This window comes from Scyliorhinus torazame, chromosome 9 (genome assembly GCF_047496885.1).
Source record: "Scyliorhinus torazame isolate Kashiwa2021f chromosome 9, sScyTor2.1, whole genome shotgun sequence".
Lineage (NCBI taxonomy): Eukaryota > Metazoa > Chordata > Chondrichthyes > Carcharhiniformes > Scyliorhinidae > Scyliorhinus > Scyliorhinus torazame.
The window spans coordinates 97301223-97317691 of NC_092715.1; the positions used below are offsets into that span (position 1 = coordinate 97301223).

The following is a 16469-nucleotide window of genomic DNA, read 5'->3' on the forward strand; positions in this document are numbered from 1 at the left end:
AATACCGCATCAACCTAGAGTCCCAGGCCAACTACACAAACTCATGATGTCTCTGGCAGGGCTTACACGAGATCACAGGCTACAAAGCAAGGCCAAGTGGTATATCTGGAGCTGGAGCATCCCACTCTGATGAACTGAACAAGTTCTATGCCCGCTTTGAACAGTTAGCCAATACATCAGTGCCACCCGCCCCAACAGCCTAGACACACCCATACCCACTATTACAGCCTCAGAGGTAAGAACTGCCTTCTTGAAAGTGAACCCGCAGGAAGTGTCGTGCCCCTACTGTCATGTGAGAGTACCTTTAAGAAATGCATGTTTATAAATGGGTGTGTATATAAATATCTGTAGTGAGAGTACCTTTAAGAAATGGGTGTTTACTACTGCAGTGATGTCAGAGTGTGGGTGGAGCTGGGCTGTCTGCCAGCTTTTTACTTTCGTGTTTGAGCAGGCTGCAGGCTGTGTTTTCGTTTCGTTTTCAGTGTTGGAGCTGAAGCCAGACAGAGCAGGTGCACTGTTGATCTCTCTGCCATGAAAAGACTATCTCTTGATTATTAGGTGAATTCAGAATTATAAATGTTCTCAGTAGTGAATGTAAACCTAATGTGCTTCATTAAAAGGTGTTTCTTTTGTCTTCTGGATGTTGTTTGGGAAGTTATTAAGGATTACTTAGTGTTGTATTCTTTGGGGGTTGTATATGAATTGATGGTTGCTAAGATGTTCACTGTATGTTTTAAAAAGGTTAACTTGAGTTCATAGAATAAACATTGTTTTAATTTAAAAGTACTGTAAAGCTCTGTTTGCACCATCCTGTAGAGTGGACCGTGTGCCCCCCATAACCACAGTCTATTAAAAGTCGTGGGTCAGGTGAACTCCATGATACACTTTGGGGTTCTCTAAACACTGGCCCATAACACTACGGAGTCCTTGGGCGAACACTCAGAGCCTGCGCAGACCAGCTGGCGAGTGTATTCGCAGACATCTTCAACACCTCACTCCTCTGTTCCGAGGTCTACCATAGGTCTAAGAAGGCTACCATAATACCAGTACCAAAGAAGAGCAAGGTAGCCTGCCTCAACGACTATCAACCGGTGGCCCTGACGTCTGCTAGTCGAGCGGCTAGTCATGAGACGGATCACTGCCAGCCTCCCAGACGCTCTCGATCCACTGCAGTTTGCCTATCACCGCAACCGGTCCACAGCAGATGCTATCTCCCTGGCTCTACAATCAACATTCGAACACCTCGACAACAAGGACACCTGCGTGAGACTGCTGTCCATAGAATACAGCTCCGCCTTCAACACCATTATCCCGACGAGACTTATAACCAAACTCTGCAATCCTGGACTTGACTCTTCCCTCTGCAGCTGGATCCTTGACTTCCTCACCAACAGATCGCAATCTGTCAGGATAGGCAACAGCACCTCCTCAGCAATAGTCCTCAATACCGGGGCCCCGCAACCACAGGGCTAAATCGCTGGCTTTGAAAGCAGACCAAAGCAGGCCAGCAGCACGGTTCAATTCCCGTAACAGTCTCCCCGAACAGGCGCCGGAATGTGGTGACTAGGGGCTTTTCACAGTAACTTCATTGAAGCCTACATGTGACAATAAGCGATTTTCATTTCATTTCATTTTCATATATGCTCAGTCTTCTACTACGCTCCCTCTCGACACACGACTGTGCGGCAAGATTTAACTTCAACTCAATCTATAAGTTTGCGGATGATATGACTGAGGTGGGTTGTATCTCAGACGAATCAGACTACAGAAGGGAGACAGATCACTTGGTTGCATGGTGTATCGAAAGACCAAGGAACTTATCATTGACTTCAGAAAGCCTAGCACAATACACCCCCCTGTCTGCATCAATAGCTCCAAAGTGGAGATGGTCGATAGCTTTAGGTTCCTGGGGGTCACTGTGGTGATATACATCACTGTAAGTACACAAAGGGTTAATGTGCATACACTACACCTAGCTAGACACTAGAGGGAGCACCAGAGACATGACACACAGACAGTCAACCAATAGGTCAGTAAGATAGGACACGACCAATGGGCATTCACGATGCACACAGAGGTGACACTACCACAGGGGGGCATTACACCAACCCATATAAAAGGACATATCACACATGCTCAGTCACTTTCCAGTGAGTACAGACACAGGGTTGATTGAACATCACACCCACCACGTGGATTGTAGCAGACTGGTTCGTCAGTCTGAGTAGATATAGCAGGATTAACAGTAGCGTCGAATCCAAGTAGGAGAATTGTTAATAGTTTAATAAACGTGTTAAAGCTATCTCCAAGTCTGAACCTTCCTTTGTCAGAGTGGAAGCAGCTTTTGCTACGTCAAGAGCATAACAAAACAGTCACCATCACCAACAGTCTGTCTTGGTCCAAACACATCGATACAACAGTCAAGGAAGCCCAAGAATGTCTCTACCTCCTATGGAAGCTAAAGAATTTTGGCATGTCTGCATCGACTCTCACAAACTTCGACAGAGAGCTATAGAGAGCATCCTATCCGGCTGCATCACAGCTTGGCATGGCAACTGCTCGGCCCAAGATCACAAGAAACAGCAGTGTGAACTCAGCCGAACGCATCACACAAGCTTGCCATCCTCCCATTGATTCTGTTTACACCTCCTGCTGCCTCAGGAAAACAGACAGCATTATCAGAGATCCCTCCCACCCAGACTTTTTCTTCTTCCACACCCTTCCATCAGGCAGAAGGTAACAGAAGTCTGAAGACCCGCACATCCAGACATAGGAACAGCTTCTTCCCCACAGCTACAAGACTCCTCAACGTCTCTCCCTCGGACTGATCTGTTCCCTGTAAGAACACTATTCACGATGCCCTATGCTGCTCTATCTCATGTATTTGCTTTGTTTGGCCAATCACTGTTTGTCGATGTACCATTTGTCAATGTACTCTGTCTATTATTCTTTTTTGTCTACTATGTATGTATTGTTAGTTCCCTTGGCCGTGGAAAAATACTTTTCACTGTACTTCAGTACATGTGACAATAAATCAAATCAATCAATCAATAATGTAACTAATTTTCAAAATATTATTTGAATAAACCTACAAGTTATTATGTACTTTATTTTCATTTCAACTGTGCAAAAATAATTACTGTCTTTTGGTTTAAATTAATGTTTTTAAGATTTTATACAAATTCTATCTTTTTCCTTTCAGGTACATATTTACATGAACGTTGTAATTAATTTTGTTCAATCATAACGGTTTCCCTTTGGCTTACAGATTCATGATCACAATTTAAAATAATTATTTTGAGATTTGATGCCATGATCAATGTGTGTGATTGGGGGCGGGGGAGTGAACCGAGAGGATCGGTGCAGACTCAATGGGCCAACTGTGGGGATTCTATGAATTACATCAGATTTTACAGTAGAATTACAATGAGACATTATACCACAGACACAACATGGGTGTGAGAAAACTTCTAAATGACCCAATTTGGCACCAAGGTTGAATTTTCCAGCTACAGTCTCACCTTTATGCTGGTGAAAATTCATCAGGGCATTAGGGGTCTGGATCCATGATTAGGTCACTGTTTTGAGCTTGTATGGTATAAGTTGTACAATTTTAGTTCCGCTTATTATAGTGCAAATTTCATGGAGGTACATAAAATACTATCTCAGCACCAAGATGAACTGAAATAGCATAAGTGATTTAGATGGCTTTCTAGACAGCTCCGATGATCTTCAGAATTCCCTGAGGTCCATCAGGTGCAGGAGACATACCATTTAGCAACAATGTGCCAGAATATGGATAGCGCAATGAGATAATGCACAAGTGAAAGATTTAAAATCGAGTTGAAAACATGTGCTTCCCATTAATATTAAGAATGTCAAATGCAGGATAATAATCAGTCAGATTTCTACAAAGCAGTGTTTTAGTACAAATTGCTTAGCCAAACAAGCTCAGATGTCGTCAAAGAGGGTTTAGTCATTTGCTGATTAATCCTGTTACCCCATTGATGGTGGAATCTTTTTGAAAATATAGTTGAATCTATTTTAACAAAACTGATTTGTCATTTGCTTATCATTCTTCAAAGTAAAAATATCCTTAATCATCTGCATAAAATTGGGAAAAAGAAAATATCATAATCATCTTAATCATGGACATCTCAACCACTATCCTCAATATTAACTCAGACACAGATTCAGCCAAATACCTCCTTCAGAATTACATTGGTTAAACCTTTATCTATTTGAAATATAATCAATTTATGTGGATTAGATTTCCTGCAGTCATAGGAACGAAGTGGGTTGGCCATCAGGTGGTTCTGTGAGGCACATCAATAGCATCATTTACACAGGCTATATCCTGTGTAATGATGTGCAACCTGGCATCTGCCACTGTCTTCAGCTAAAACAAAATGTACCTTCCCCCACATGGCATCCTGATTAAACAAATTAACCGTGGTGTTGACTGCAAATGTACACTGTGGAGTGCAGGAAATGAACAGATACAATGGCCAAGGCTGCCTTTAATTTTAATTAAATTTCATTCTGTAGCTCAGTTTTGCCACATATCCAAATGTCAGCAGGATTCAGGCAAATGGAGTGACATCTGCTACTTCACGCATTGCCTATAAAACCTATGCTGCGTGCGCCGCTCCTGGATACCAGCCAGCATCATGCATATCTCAGCACTGCATCTTTATCATTTTCTTATTTTAATAAAACAAAGCATTGTTTTTTCCTAGTCAAGGCCTGTAACCATCACACCAATGTGACACAGTGTGGAATGAGAGATGAAAAGAGAAGTTCTGGGCTGTAGTATGCTCTAAGACAGCTGTCCCTACTGACCCATAATAAACTGATAGGAGGTGCGTTTACACTGTAGGTAAGCTACAGCATGACAGCTTTCCCTTCTGCAGAAGGCAATGCCCCAGTAATTGCAGCTCAGCAGCAAACAGCTATAATGTGACCAGTGGTAGGTGGAGTCACTTAGCAGACAGTTCTGGAAGTCAAATCTTTCTGCTTTTGCTACAGGACCATTAATATTTACTCTTATGCAATTACCCATGCACTGTGGATAGAAGCAGATTTAAAATCCATTATTGGTTGTTAAAAATGTTTCTCTAGCTCTCCCTTGGAGTACAAAGCAGGTGTACCTTTCCTCAACCAAGCTATTTCTATCATCTTTGTGTTCTTCATTTACTATTTCTGTTAAAACTGCTGATGATTAAATCTGCGTGCTTGTATTTGCTACCGTGCAAATTTAGAATAGGTCTCAGCTGAAACTCTTGTTTATTTATGTAGCTCAGTTTCTGATGCAAAAGATTAGCTTATGTGAATTTCATGGATTGAAGCAAATAATGGGGTTGAGATGTATACACAAAAATGTTAGTGCAGCATGGCGCAAAATCACATGATGATGGTGCGACAGATATTAAGTATTTTTATGGTTCTCTTTTATGTTAGTTTTCACATGGAGCCTGACAACATACTGCTCTCCCACACCACCATCTCTCTTGACTCCTCCACTGTTGCTAAATTATCACACACCTTATCTGGCATCCAATTCTGGATGAGCAGAAATTCCCTGCAATTAAATATTGGGAAGATTGAAGGTATTTGGCTGGATTTTGTCATTGCCGCTGAGTCTGCCAGCAAGCCCGGAAGAAGTCAGGAATCTGGCGCGGGATAGATATGGCCGCTTAAACATGATCACATGGTAGCAAGCTCATGGAGATATGTGAGGTGGGCTTGCTGCCAGATCATGTGGTGGGGGCAGCTTTGGCGTTGGAAAATCTGCATCACTTGATCCCTGTTGCAGGAGAAGGTGCCATGTTTAAAAGCTAAAATACTGCATGCAGTTTTTCTTAGGGAGGATTGCAAGTGAACTGGCCAGCATTGAAGATGTTTGAATGTCACAACCAAAACATGTGAAGGTCCAGATAGAAGAAATCCCTTTGTTAGTTGGTGGCATTAACGGATTTGGATGTGTTTGGAGATGTCACACATACCCAGCGCATTGCCGATGGGTCAGTGCAAGTTCATTGCATGACTGCCTCTTGGCCATTTGGAAGGGAAGAGAGAGATTCTATTTTCAGCTGAAGGCTGCAAAAGGCCTTCCGAAATTATGAAGGCCTCGATGGAGGTCAGCGGAGAGTGCTACCACACCACCTTTTCTTTTCCTCCTGTCCTTCCGAAAGGTCAAATACCCCTGAATATTAAGTTCCCAGTTTTGTAACTATGCCTCTGTAATGGCTATGAGATCCTATCTATTTAACTTGATTTTCACTGTCAGTTTGTCTACCGTATTCTGAATGCTTTGTGCATTACATACAAACCTTTAGGCTTGCCTTTTTGCTATTTTTAATCATCCTAACATTTCCTTGTACTGTGGCCCTATTTGCCTCTCATTCTTAATTACCCTGTCTACCGTTTTTTGCATTTTACTGTTCTTTCATTACTGTTCTTGTTTCTCTTTTCCTTGCCACCCTATTTAGGTTGCCATCCCATCCCCCTGCCATTTTAGTTTAAACTCTCCCCAACCACACTCGCAAATACTCGCCTGGTCCTGCCCTGGTGTAACCTATTCAATTTGGACTGGTCCCACCTCTCCCAGAACTGGTCCCAATGTCCCAGGAATCTGACCCCCCCCCCCCCGCCCTTGCACCATCTTTCCAGCCACATATACATCCGATATGTCCTCCTATTTCTATTCTGACTAGCACTTGGTACTGGTAGTAATCCTGAGATTCCGACCTTTGAGGTCTTACTTTTCAATTTACTTCCGAACTCCGAGGGCGGGATTCTCCACTCCTGTGCCGAAGTGCCCACGCCGTCGTGAACGCCGTTGAGGTTCACGACGGCGCGAAACCGCCCATATCCCGACCGATTCAGGGCCCGACAATGGGCTAGGATTGGGGCCGCGTCATCTACACGCGCCAGGCCTTGTCGCCGCGTAAAGGCGGCGCCGCATAGATGGCGTGGCCGGCGCCGCATAACTGGCGTCACCCGCGCATGCGTGGTTGCCGTCCTCTCCGAGTCCGCCCTGCAAGAAGATGGCGGACGGATCTTGCGGGGCCGCGGAAGGAAGGAGGTCCTCCTTCAGAGAGGCACCGATCGCGGGCCATCCCACATTTGAGGTACCCCCCGGTGCAGGATCCCCCCCCCCCCCCAGCATTCCCGCACTGTTCCCGACAGCAGCGACCAGGTGTGGACGACGCCGGGGGGGAACCCGCCGTTTTGGCCTGGCCGTTCGGCCCATCCGGGCCTGAGAATAGCGGGGGTGCCAGAGAATCGCCATTTTGGGTGTCTCCAGCGATCCTCTGGCCTGCGGAACTCGACGGGGCCGTTCCCGCCGCTTGGGAGAATCGCGGGAGGGCGTCGGACCGGCGTCCCGGGAAATTTTGGCGGCCCAGGCAATTCTCCCAACCTGCGCGGGAGTGGAGAATCTCGCCCCCTATATTCGACTTTCAGGACCTCATCCGCTTTTGTAACCTATATCATTGGTACAGATGTGTATTACAACCATTGGCTGTTCCCTCTCCCCCTCTAGACTGTCCTGCAGCTGCTCGTAGACATCCTTGACCCTAGCACCAGGGAGGCAACATACATCCTGGAGTCTTGTGTGCGGCCACAGAAATACCTATGTATTCCCCTTACAATTGAATCCGCTACAACTATCGAATTTCAACACTTATTATCCCTCCCATGTGTAGCAGAGCCAACTGTGGTGCAATGAAATTGACTGTTGCTGCTTTCCTTTGAGAGGCCGTTCTCCTCAACAGTATCCAAAGCGGTATATCTGTTTTGCAGGGAATAACCAGAGGCGAATCCTGCATGCCTGCCTAGTCCTCTTGCTCTGGTGGTCACCCATTCCCTTGCTTCCTGTGAACTCTTAACCTGCGGTGTGACCACCTCTCTATACGTGGCATCCATGATACACTCCGCCTTGCAGATGCTCCACAGTGTCCCCAGCCGCTGCCCCAGTTCCAAAGTTTCCAGTGGAAGACACTTCCTGCACACATGCTGGCCCAGGCAACTGGAAATGTTCCCGGCTTCCCACAATGAACTCTCCCCCGACTAGTCCCCCAGTACACTGGCGTCTTCTCCCTGGTACCTTGGAGTCCTCCCTCCAATATCCTGCAGTCAACACCTGGTACTCTGGAGTCAACCACCGGCCTTCCTTGAGTATTACCCCAACCTCTCTCAAGTGTTACCCTGGCCTCCCTCGAGTGTTACCCCGGCCTCATTTGAGTGTTACCCTAGTCTCCCTCGTGTTTCACCGAATCCGCCCAACACGAACAGGAGCGGAAATCTAGGCCCATTTATCATGTTAAGCAGACATGTTCATATATTCATTAGATATTATTAAAAGGCTCTAATGCAGGGCCACATTAGGGATACATCATTAACCCTGTAAAGAGACAAGACACCAAAGTTCCGCCGAGGACTTTTGATTACACTTGCTTTCGCTAGCATAAGCAGTCAAGATGGCATACTTAGGATACCTGATGAGTCCTCTGCATGTGAATAACTTTTGTTACCACTGTTTGTAATATTAATGTTTTGATGAATAGCATGTGTTAATTAGATATCTTAGTGTTTCCTGGTCCTCAAGCTTGAGTTAAGGCTAAGGATAAATTACTATTCTGTAAGCACAACTTCTGTCAGTGGCATGGTAATATTTCAAAAATGTTATCCTTTGTTTAGCTGACTATGATCTAGTATTGAACTCACTTTTCATTCTATCATTACTTCCTATTTCTGTACAAACATTCTATCATTGTCTTTCATCAAACCTTAACAAGCATTAAGATTTTTTAGAAAAATCTAATTTCCCTGAACCAATTTTAAAAATGAGAAATATACTTAGGGCAGAGCAAAGAAATTAGGCATGGGCATTATTTACTCCATCTGACTACTGGTACTGCATCTTCATTTACAATTTTGTATAAAGAGGGAAAAATAACCACACAGTTGAAGAACAAGCTTTCCCCTGAATCTGGTCTATTCTACTTTTTACATGAAGTGCCTGATGCCTGCGAAAGACACAAAAGTATACAATTTTTCAGCGCTATTTCATTCTTCATAATTATAAATCCATCTTTCCAACTAAAGTAGAACTATAAAACTAAATACTAAAAATGAAAATCAAATAGATGCATCAAGAGCTTTATTTAACCAAATTCTTGCTGCTATAATTTATTTTATTCCACGAGACGTACCATGGTTGATTACACTTGTTGTCTTTTGACCTCTTTGCTTCGATTTCTACATTTTTTGGAATATTCTGGGCATGATCTACCCAAATGGGGACTGAGTCCCATACACGATTAGCCTGATGTTTCCCGATGCTCGAAACACCAAGAAACACCCCGCTATCAAACAGCCATCTGGGTAGATTAGGGGCCTGTGGGGAATGCGCGGAAGAGGCCGCACTTAGCCACGTTCCCTGCACCTAGAATCTCCACTCACCAGAATTTCTCAGTGCAGGGAGTGATCGGGACACCATTTTTAAATTGCGTTCCGATCTCTCCTGGAAACGATAATGTGATTGCAAGTAATTTGTCATGTATCTCAAAATGAAATCATTACTAGGATAAAAACCAGGCAAGGGAATTGCATAATAAGACTAGTTTAGACAGGTATGTGTGGGTGTTGTGTGTCTTGCATACCTCATAATGAAATGTCCATGTCCTGATGTTTCATTCTTTGGTGGGGTGAGGGAGGGGGGGGGGGGGGGGAGTTATGTAAGGAACCTCTTTCCAATCCTAGTTTTCCATGGTTAATGCTTGCCTTGTTGGCTGTCCCGGAATTATAAATCTTGCTTTTAAACTCCAGCCTTTTGGTTTTGAACTGCTGAAACCCCCTCCTCCCCCCGCTGCTGGCTGTTATTTGGACTGGCCGGGTAGACCTCTTGATTCAGTATGCTCCATGGCATGACCTTTGATGTCATTTTGATGGACTTGGCAAGCAGCCAATCAGCTCTTTTAGGATTCCGGGCCAGCCCCTGTTTTTGACTGTGACTGGGGGAGCCATTCAGGAGCTTGTAGAACAGAAAGAAAGGATCCATTTTGGCTTTCAGTTTCTGCTTATACCTGAAAGGTAGCACACAGCAGGTCGAGTCTCTCTCTCTGGCGATTTAAAAGGCTTCCAGCTAGCCAGTGGAAGTTCCACTGGAAGGTAAAGCAAATATCTCAACTCTCAGCATGGCGATTTAAAATGCCAAAGCCTGTGAAAGTAACTTCTGATCAAAAGATTGCAAACAGTCTCCAGCGAGGTCTGTAAAAGCCTAACCCGTTTGGAACGCTGGGGAAGGCACAGTGCTGATAGCTCTCCCTTGGTATCTCTAGAGATCTGGAAAAGGGCCTTTTACTTTCTCTTCTCTGTAGTTAATCTTGATCTGCAGAAATAGCAGACAAGTGTTCGATAAGTGGAATGGACGGACAACCTTCTTTTACATTCTCAGGAGAGACTTCTAATATTATCTCAGTGAGTCTGAGAGCCAGTCTGGTGGAGGCCTGTAGAACTGAAAGTGACTCCCCAGAGAGAATTCTACCCCTGCAAGTTCTAATGGAAGGCAAACATAAGATCCGAACCAACTGATGGTTGCAACACTGCACGTCCTTGGATGATCAACACTTACAAAGTCGATAACCTCAGCAGCAAAGATCCATATTTCATCCATTTTATTCCTGTTATTTTGAACCTTTCCTACCCCCTCACCCCATGTCTCTGTCTTGTGTGTATCTGGGTGTAGGGTAGGATGGGGTTTGGGGAATAGTTAGATTAGTAGACTATTGTTCTATTATTTCCATTACATGTTTATCTTTTCTCTTGCTATCATTAACAGTTTAAAAAAAAAGTTTTACTTACAAATTTGGTGCCTGTAAGTTATTGGAGAAGTCAAGGGTCAAAGATCTCGGGAAAATACATGAATTATTGGTTAATTCACTTATTTTGGGACTCCGGGATCTGTGGGGCTGGAATTGACCGTGCACTCGCCCAGGGTGTCGCAACAAAATGATATTGAACATATGCTCTGCTAGCCATAATAAAACCTGGGCTCCAATTTATAACACTGACAGCATAGCAATTTCAAAATATTAGAATATCAAGGGTTACTTCCGCTAATTGTATCAACCTCCAGTAATTAGCTAAATTGATGTTTTAGTTTACTGGACATAATCATGAGGCTGCATTAAACATTGATAAGATTGTCCAGACTGACATTGACAACTGTGGCTCGGTTGGTAACATTCTTGCCTCTGAGTTCAAGTGTTCTAGACTCAAGTCCGACTTTAGGATTTGGTACTAAAATCAAGGCTGACACTCCAGCACGAGAATGAAATGTTAAATCAAATCAAATAGATGCAAAAAAAAACTATTTTGAAGAAGAGCAGGGAGATTCTTGGCCCTCTGGTCAATATTTATTCCTCAAAGTCACAAAAACAGATTATTTGATCATAGAGTCACAAAATATTTTGGATGACAAGATCTCCCGTTTCTCCACCTGAAGAGTAAATGCATTGCTGATGATCAAAGCAGTCCTACAGACATTTAATGCTACATGGTGTGTTAATTGGCTGGGGACAGGTCTTCCATCCTGCACTAAGTTGGAAGCCCCATCTCAGATAGCTGCCAATCAATATGGTTGGCTGGCAGTTTTGTCATGCTAGCAGTGCCAGTTTAGTGTGGTTAGGACTGGGAATGTCAGTCCCTAGATTCTAAGTCCGGAAGTCCATGGTCAGGTAAGACTCTTAACTGCCCCCTCAGGGTTAATTAGGGATGGGCAATAAATGCTGGCACAGCCTGCAATGCCCACGTCCCATGAGCAAATAAAAGAAAAGTGCAGAGGGTCTCACAGCTTGGAGGGGAAGCCCTGTGGCAGCTGGAGATCTTGATGTGGATGTCTGGGAGCAGATCTTGGTGGGGGTGCCTGATGTGGAAATAGGGTCCTTAAGGAAGGGATCCTCCTTCCCTGCAAAAAGTCAGAGCAGGATGACCTACTGTGCTTCCTCCCTGCATCTGAACTCCTCACACTAGCCTCAAAATTTAGTTTTTTCATCTCCGGTTCCATTTTATCCCAGCTAGTTCCCTTCTCATCACACTGAAATTAGCCCTCTAAATTTAGAAATTCCATATTAGATTTCTCCTTGCTCCTCTCCAATACTAATCTAAATTTTATCTGCAGATAGTTGGTTTTCCTAGCCCACCTCATTCCCAGCACCAGATCCTCCTTTCCATAATAAAAGCAAAACACTGCAGATAAATCTGGAATTAAACAGAAAGCGCTGGAAAAACATCAGCAGACCTGACAACAGTTGTGGAGACGGAAACAGAATTAAAGTTTGAATCCAATATGACCCTACTTCGGAACTGAAGAGGGGCAGTCCGAAGAAGAGTCATATTAGACTTGAAACATTTACCCTGTTTCTCCCTCTGTGGATTCTGCCAGACCTGATGTGTTTTTCCATCACTTTCAGATTTGAAGCCCCCTTTCCAGCTGGGCCAGGAACATACTGATAAAGGGAGCTCTGAACAAAATCCCCCCTTCTTATCCTTAATTCTAACATTATTCCAATCGATATTTGCGTTACAAAACTCCCTGTAGTTTTTGCACATTGCTGTGATTTCCCTGCAGATTTATCATTATCACTTTCCTATTTGTGGGTGTTTGCTGCTTGCGAGTTGCCTTCTGCAGTTCTTAAATTACAACACTGACTACTACACTTCAAAACTGGCTGTGAAGTGCTGTGAGACGTCCGATGGTTGTGAACAGCACTATATAAATACAAATGTTAACGATTAATATTTACAAAATTTAAAAGTATACTTACTGCTTACACTGCACTTTTCAGCATTGTAATAGTTGGACAGAAAAAAATAACCAATACTTTGAATTCTTCCCCTCAAATGCAAATCTTACACTGTTGTTGCGCACTGCTTTTTAGTAATGATACTCCGCTGACCATTTTTGTTTTTCCTGAACCACCACGCATTTAGTCTGTACTTAAATCCAATTCATGCAGATTGGATTTGACTCTCGATTATCCAGGATCTTTTTCTGGCGATGACATTCAAATACAGCTGAGGTAAAACACATCAAGGTTTAAAATGGGTCCGTTCAGCCCCACTGCCACTTCATTAAGGAACGATATAATTCACTGATGTCTTGGCCTAGCCTAACATATGTTCAATTCACAGCCCGTGTCACTCTTCATTTGTAATTATTTCTCTTTTACTCTGTCTTGTAATGCTTTGCCTGGCTGAAGATAAATACCAAAAGGCTGGAGAGTTTGACAGTGTGATGACCTGTTCCAGGGTGTTAACCCCCTGTCGAGGTTTCATTTTCACAGAGGATACTGATGACAGTACATCAATTCAAACATTGTTGAATTAGAGATTATTAATTATCACTTGGTTGCAGTATGCTTGAAGGAATACCATTCCATTCAGAAAAGAGAAATGGATAGAATAATGTTAAAAAAAAATCTGATTTCATCTGTTTGTTTATGAACCTAGACATTTATACTTACTGTCCTTGAAGTTCCTATTTATGATCCAGCATTTAACCATTGAAAAACAAAAGGATGCAAACTGAAGTCTGGTGTCCTTTTGTTTTTAATGTATATGAAGTGAATCTATTTTTTAAAATAAATTTAGAGTACCTAATTATTACTTTTTTCCAATTAAGGGGCAATTTAGCTTGGCCAATCCACCTAACCTGCACATCTTTTGGATTGTGGGGGTGAAACCCACGCAGACATGGGGAGAATGTGCAAACTCCACATGGACAGTGACCCAGGATCAGGATTCGAACCCGGGTCCTCAGCACCTTAGTCCCAGTGCTATCCACTGCGCCACCGTGCTGCCCTATGAAGTGAATTTATTATTAGTCATTTTATCATAAAATGTTTGTGCAACGTTAAAGTTAATGGTCACCTGAAGAATAGTCTTGACTGGAGCTTGTTTTTTCTTCAATGCAAAGTTTAAAATAATTTGTGTATTTCAGCGATGCACAGTAATTCACAGGTAAGACCTCATGCAACAGAAATGTTTTTGGCAAGCATCAGAAGCAATAGTCTTTATTTTCTGATCAGTTGTTAGTTTCATATAAATGTCTCGCATTTATTTTGAATGAATGAATGCCGGGCGGCACGGTGGCACAGTGGTTAACACTGCTGCCTCACAGCGCCAGGGACCCGGGTTCGATTCCGACCTCGGGTGACTATGTGGAGTTTGCACATTCCTCCCGTGCATGCGTGGGTTTCCTCTGGGTGCTCTGGCTTCCTTCCACAGTCCAAAGATGTGCAGGTTAGGTGGATTGGCCATGGTAAATTGCCCCTAAGTGTCCAAAGGTTAGGTGGGGTTACAGTGATAGGGTGAGGATTAGGTCTGTGTGGGGTGTTGTTTCAAATGGTCGGTGCAGACTCGATCAGCCGAATGGTCTCCTTCTGCACTGTAGGGATTCTATGTTAAAATAAATCCGAAGTTGAAAAATTAGATTAAAATGTTTATATTCATTCGATCATACTTAAACCTTGGACAAACTTTAAATTTATGTGATCAGAAAATAATTAAACAATGAAATAGAGTGCTTTCAAAACACTTTTGCAATGTCAACAGACTGGAGCCATGCACAACTAACTGATATGAGTAGAACAATCGGGAAGTAGTAATAATACCATGATATGAAAAAGAAATAGGAAGTCAGTATGGTAAGAAGGAATCTAACCCAAATTAATTGGACAGAAATGTGAGCAAAACAGGTTATAGACCAACAGAGGAAAATCTCCATATAAGAACTGGATAGAATATAAAGTAGATCTATTGCTACAAGTTCACAAGGATGGATTTACAGAGGATCTACAGAGTTCTGTAGATAAGTAGAGCCGAACACCAACCTGAAGTTTAAAAGACAAGACCTGTAGTTAAACAAGTCAGTGAGCGACTTGGAGAGGAACTTGCAGTGTGCAGTTCCCATTTATCTGCTGCCCTTATCCTTCTAGATGATAGCAGTCATGGGTTTAGGAGGTGCTGTCATAGCCTTGATGAGTTCCTGCAGTACGTCTTACAGATGGTACACACTGTTGCTACTGTGACGGTGGTAGAGGGATTGAATGTTTTTTGAATGGGGTGCCAATCAAGCCGGCTACTTTGTCTTGGATGGTGTCGAGCTTCTTTTTTAAAAAAAGTAATTTCTATTAAAGGTTTTCATAAAATATCAATAACAAAATGAAAAAGAAACCCAACAGGGTTAAGTACAAAACACAGTCCAGAAAAACAACCCTCCATACCCCTCTTCCCCCCGTATATCAATAATAAATTAACATTAACACCCCGACTTAATACAACAAGTATATACACCCCCCGATACCCTCCAGTGTAAATAACAAAAAATAAATAAAATAAAGTGACCCCCCCCCCCCCCTTCCGAGTTCCTGCTGCCATTGACCAATGTCTACCGCTCTGCCAGGAAGCCTAAGAACGGTTGCCACCCTCTCAAGGCAAATTTCACCCTCTCCAATTTAATAAACCCCGCCATATCGTTGATCCAGGATTCCACGCTTGGGGGCCTCGCATCCTTCCACTGAAGAAGAATCCTTCGCCAGGCTACCAGAAACGCAAAGGCCAGAATTCCGGCTTCTTTCGCCTCCTGCACTCCCGGCTCCTCTGTCACCCCAAATATTGCGAGACCCCAGCCCGGCTTGACCCTGGATCCTACCACCCTCGACACCGTCCTCGCTACGCCCTTCCAAAATTCCTCCAGTGCTGGGCATGCCCAGAACATATGGGTGTGGTTTGCTGGGCTCCCTGAGCACCTAACACACCTGTCCTCACCCCCAAAGAACCTGCTCATCCTTGTCCCGGTCATGTGTGCCCTGTGCAGCACCTTAAACTGTATGAGGCTGAGCCTCGCGCACGATGAGGAAGAGTTCACCCTCCCCAGGGCATCTGCCCACGTCCCTTCCTTAATTTCCTCTCCCAACTCCTCCCACTTACCTTTTACCTCCACCACCGAGGCCTCCTCCTCTTCCTGCATCACTTGGTAAGTTTCCGAGATCTTCCCCACTCTCCCCCCCCCCCCCCCCCGCCCCGGGAGCACCCTGCCCTGTACTGTGTGTGGCCGTAGCTGTGGGAATTCCATCACCTGCCGTCTGGCGAACGCCCTTACCTGTAAGTACCTGAAGGTGTTCCACGGGGGGGAGCCCGTACTTCTCCTCCAGCTCACCCAGGCTCGCGAACTTCCCGTCCACAAACAGGTCCCCCAACTTTCGTATCCCTGCCCTGTGCCACCCCGCAAACCCTCCACCTGTTCTTCCTGGTGGTTCCCCCGTAATGGGGTCCCTGCCGAGGCCCCCGCTTCCCCCCTGTGCCGCCTCCATTGCCCCCAAAGTTTGAGGGCAGCCACCACCACCGGGCTTGTGGTATACCTCCTTGGAGGGAGTGGCAGCGGCGCCATTGCCAGCGCC

The 16469-nt window shown here is 44.2% G+C and overlaps 1 protein-coding gene across 6 annotated transcripts in view; it reads right to left on the reverse strand.

Annotated features, from left to right (window-relative positions):
- The window catches only part of kiaa0825 (KIAA0825 ortholog), a 685054-nt gene that overhangs the window by 159860 nt on the left and 508725 nt on the right, over window positions 1-16469 (reverse strand). The window contains exon 20 of one of the 6 annotated variants that reach the window (XM_072516294.1): window positions 14916-15176. The exons of the other annotated variants lie outside the window; for them this stretch is intronic. Within the exon in view, the coding sequence (XP_072372395.1) occupies window positions 15149-15176 (28 nt within the window). The 3' untranslated portion in view covers window positions 14916-15148. Of the gene's footprint in view, window positions 1-14915; window positions 15177-16469 lie in introns of those variants that run through there. 6 annotated transcript variants of the gene reach the window in all.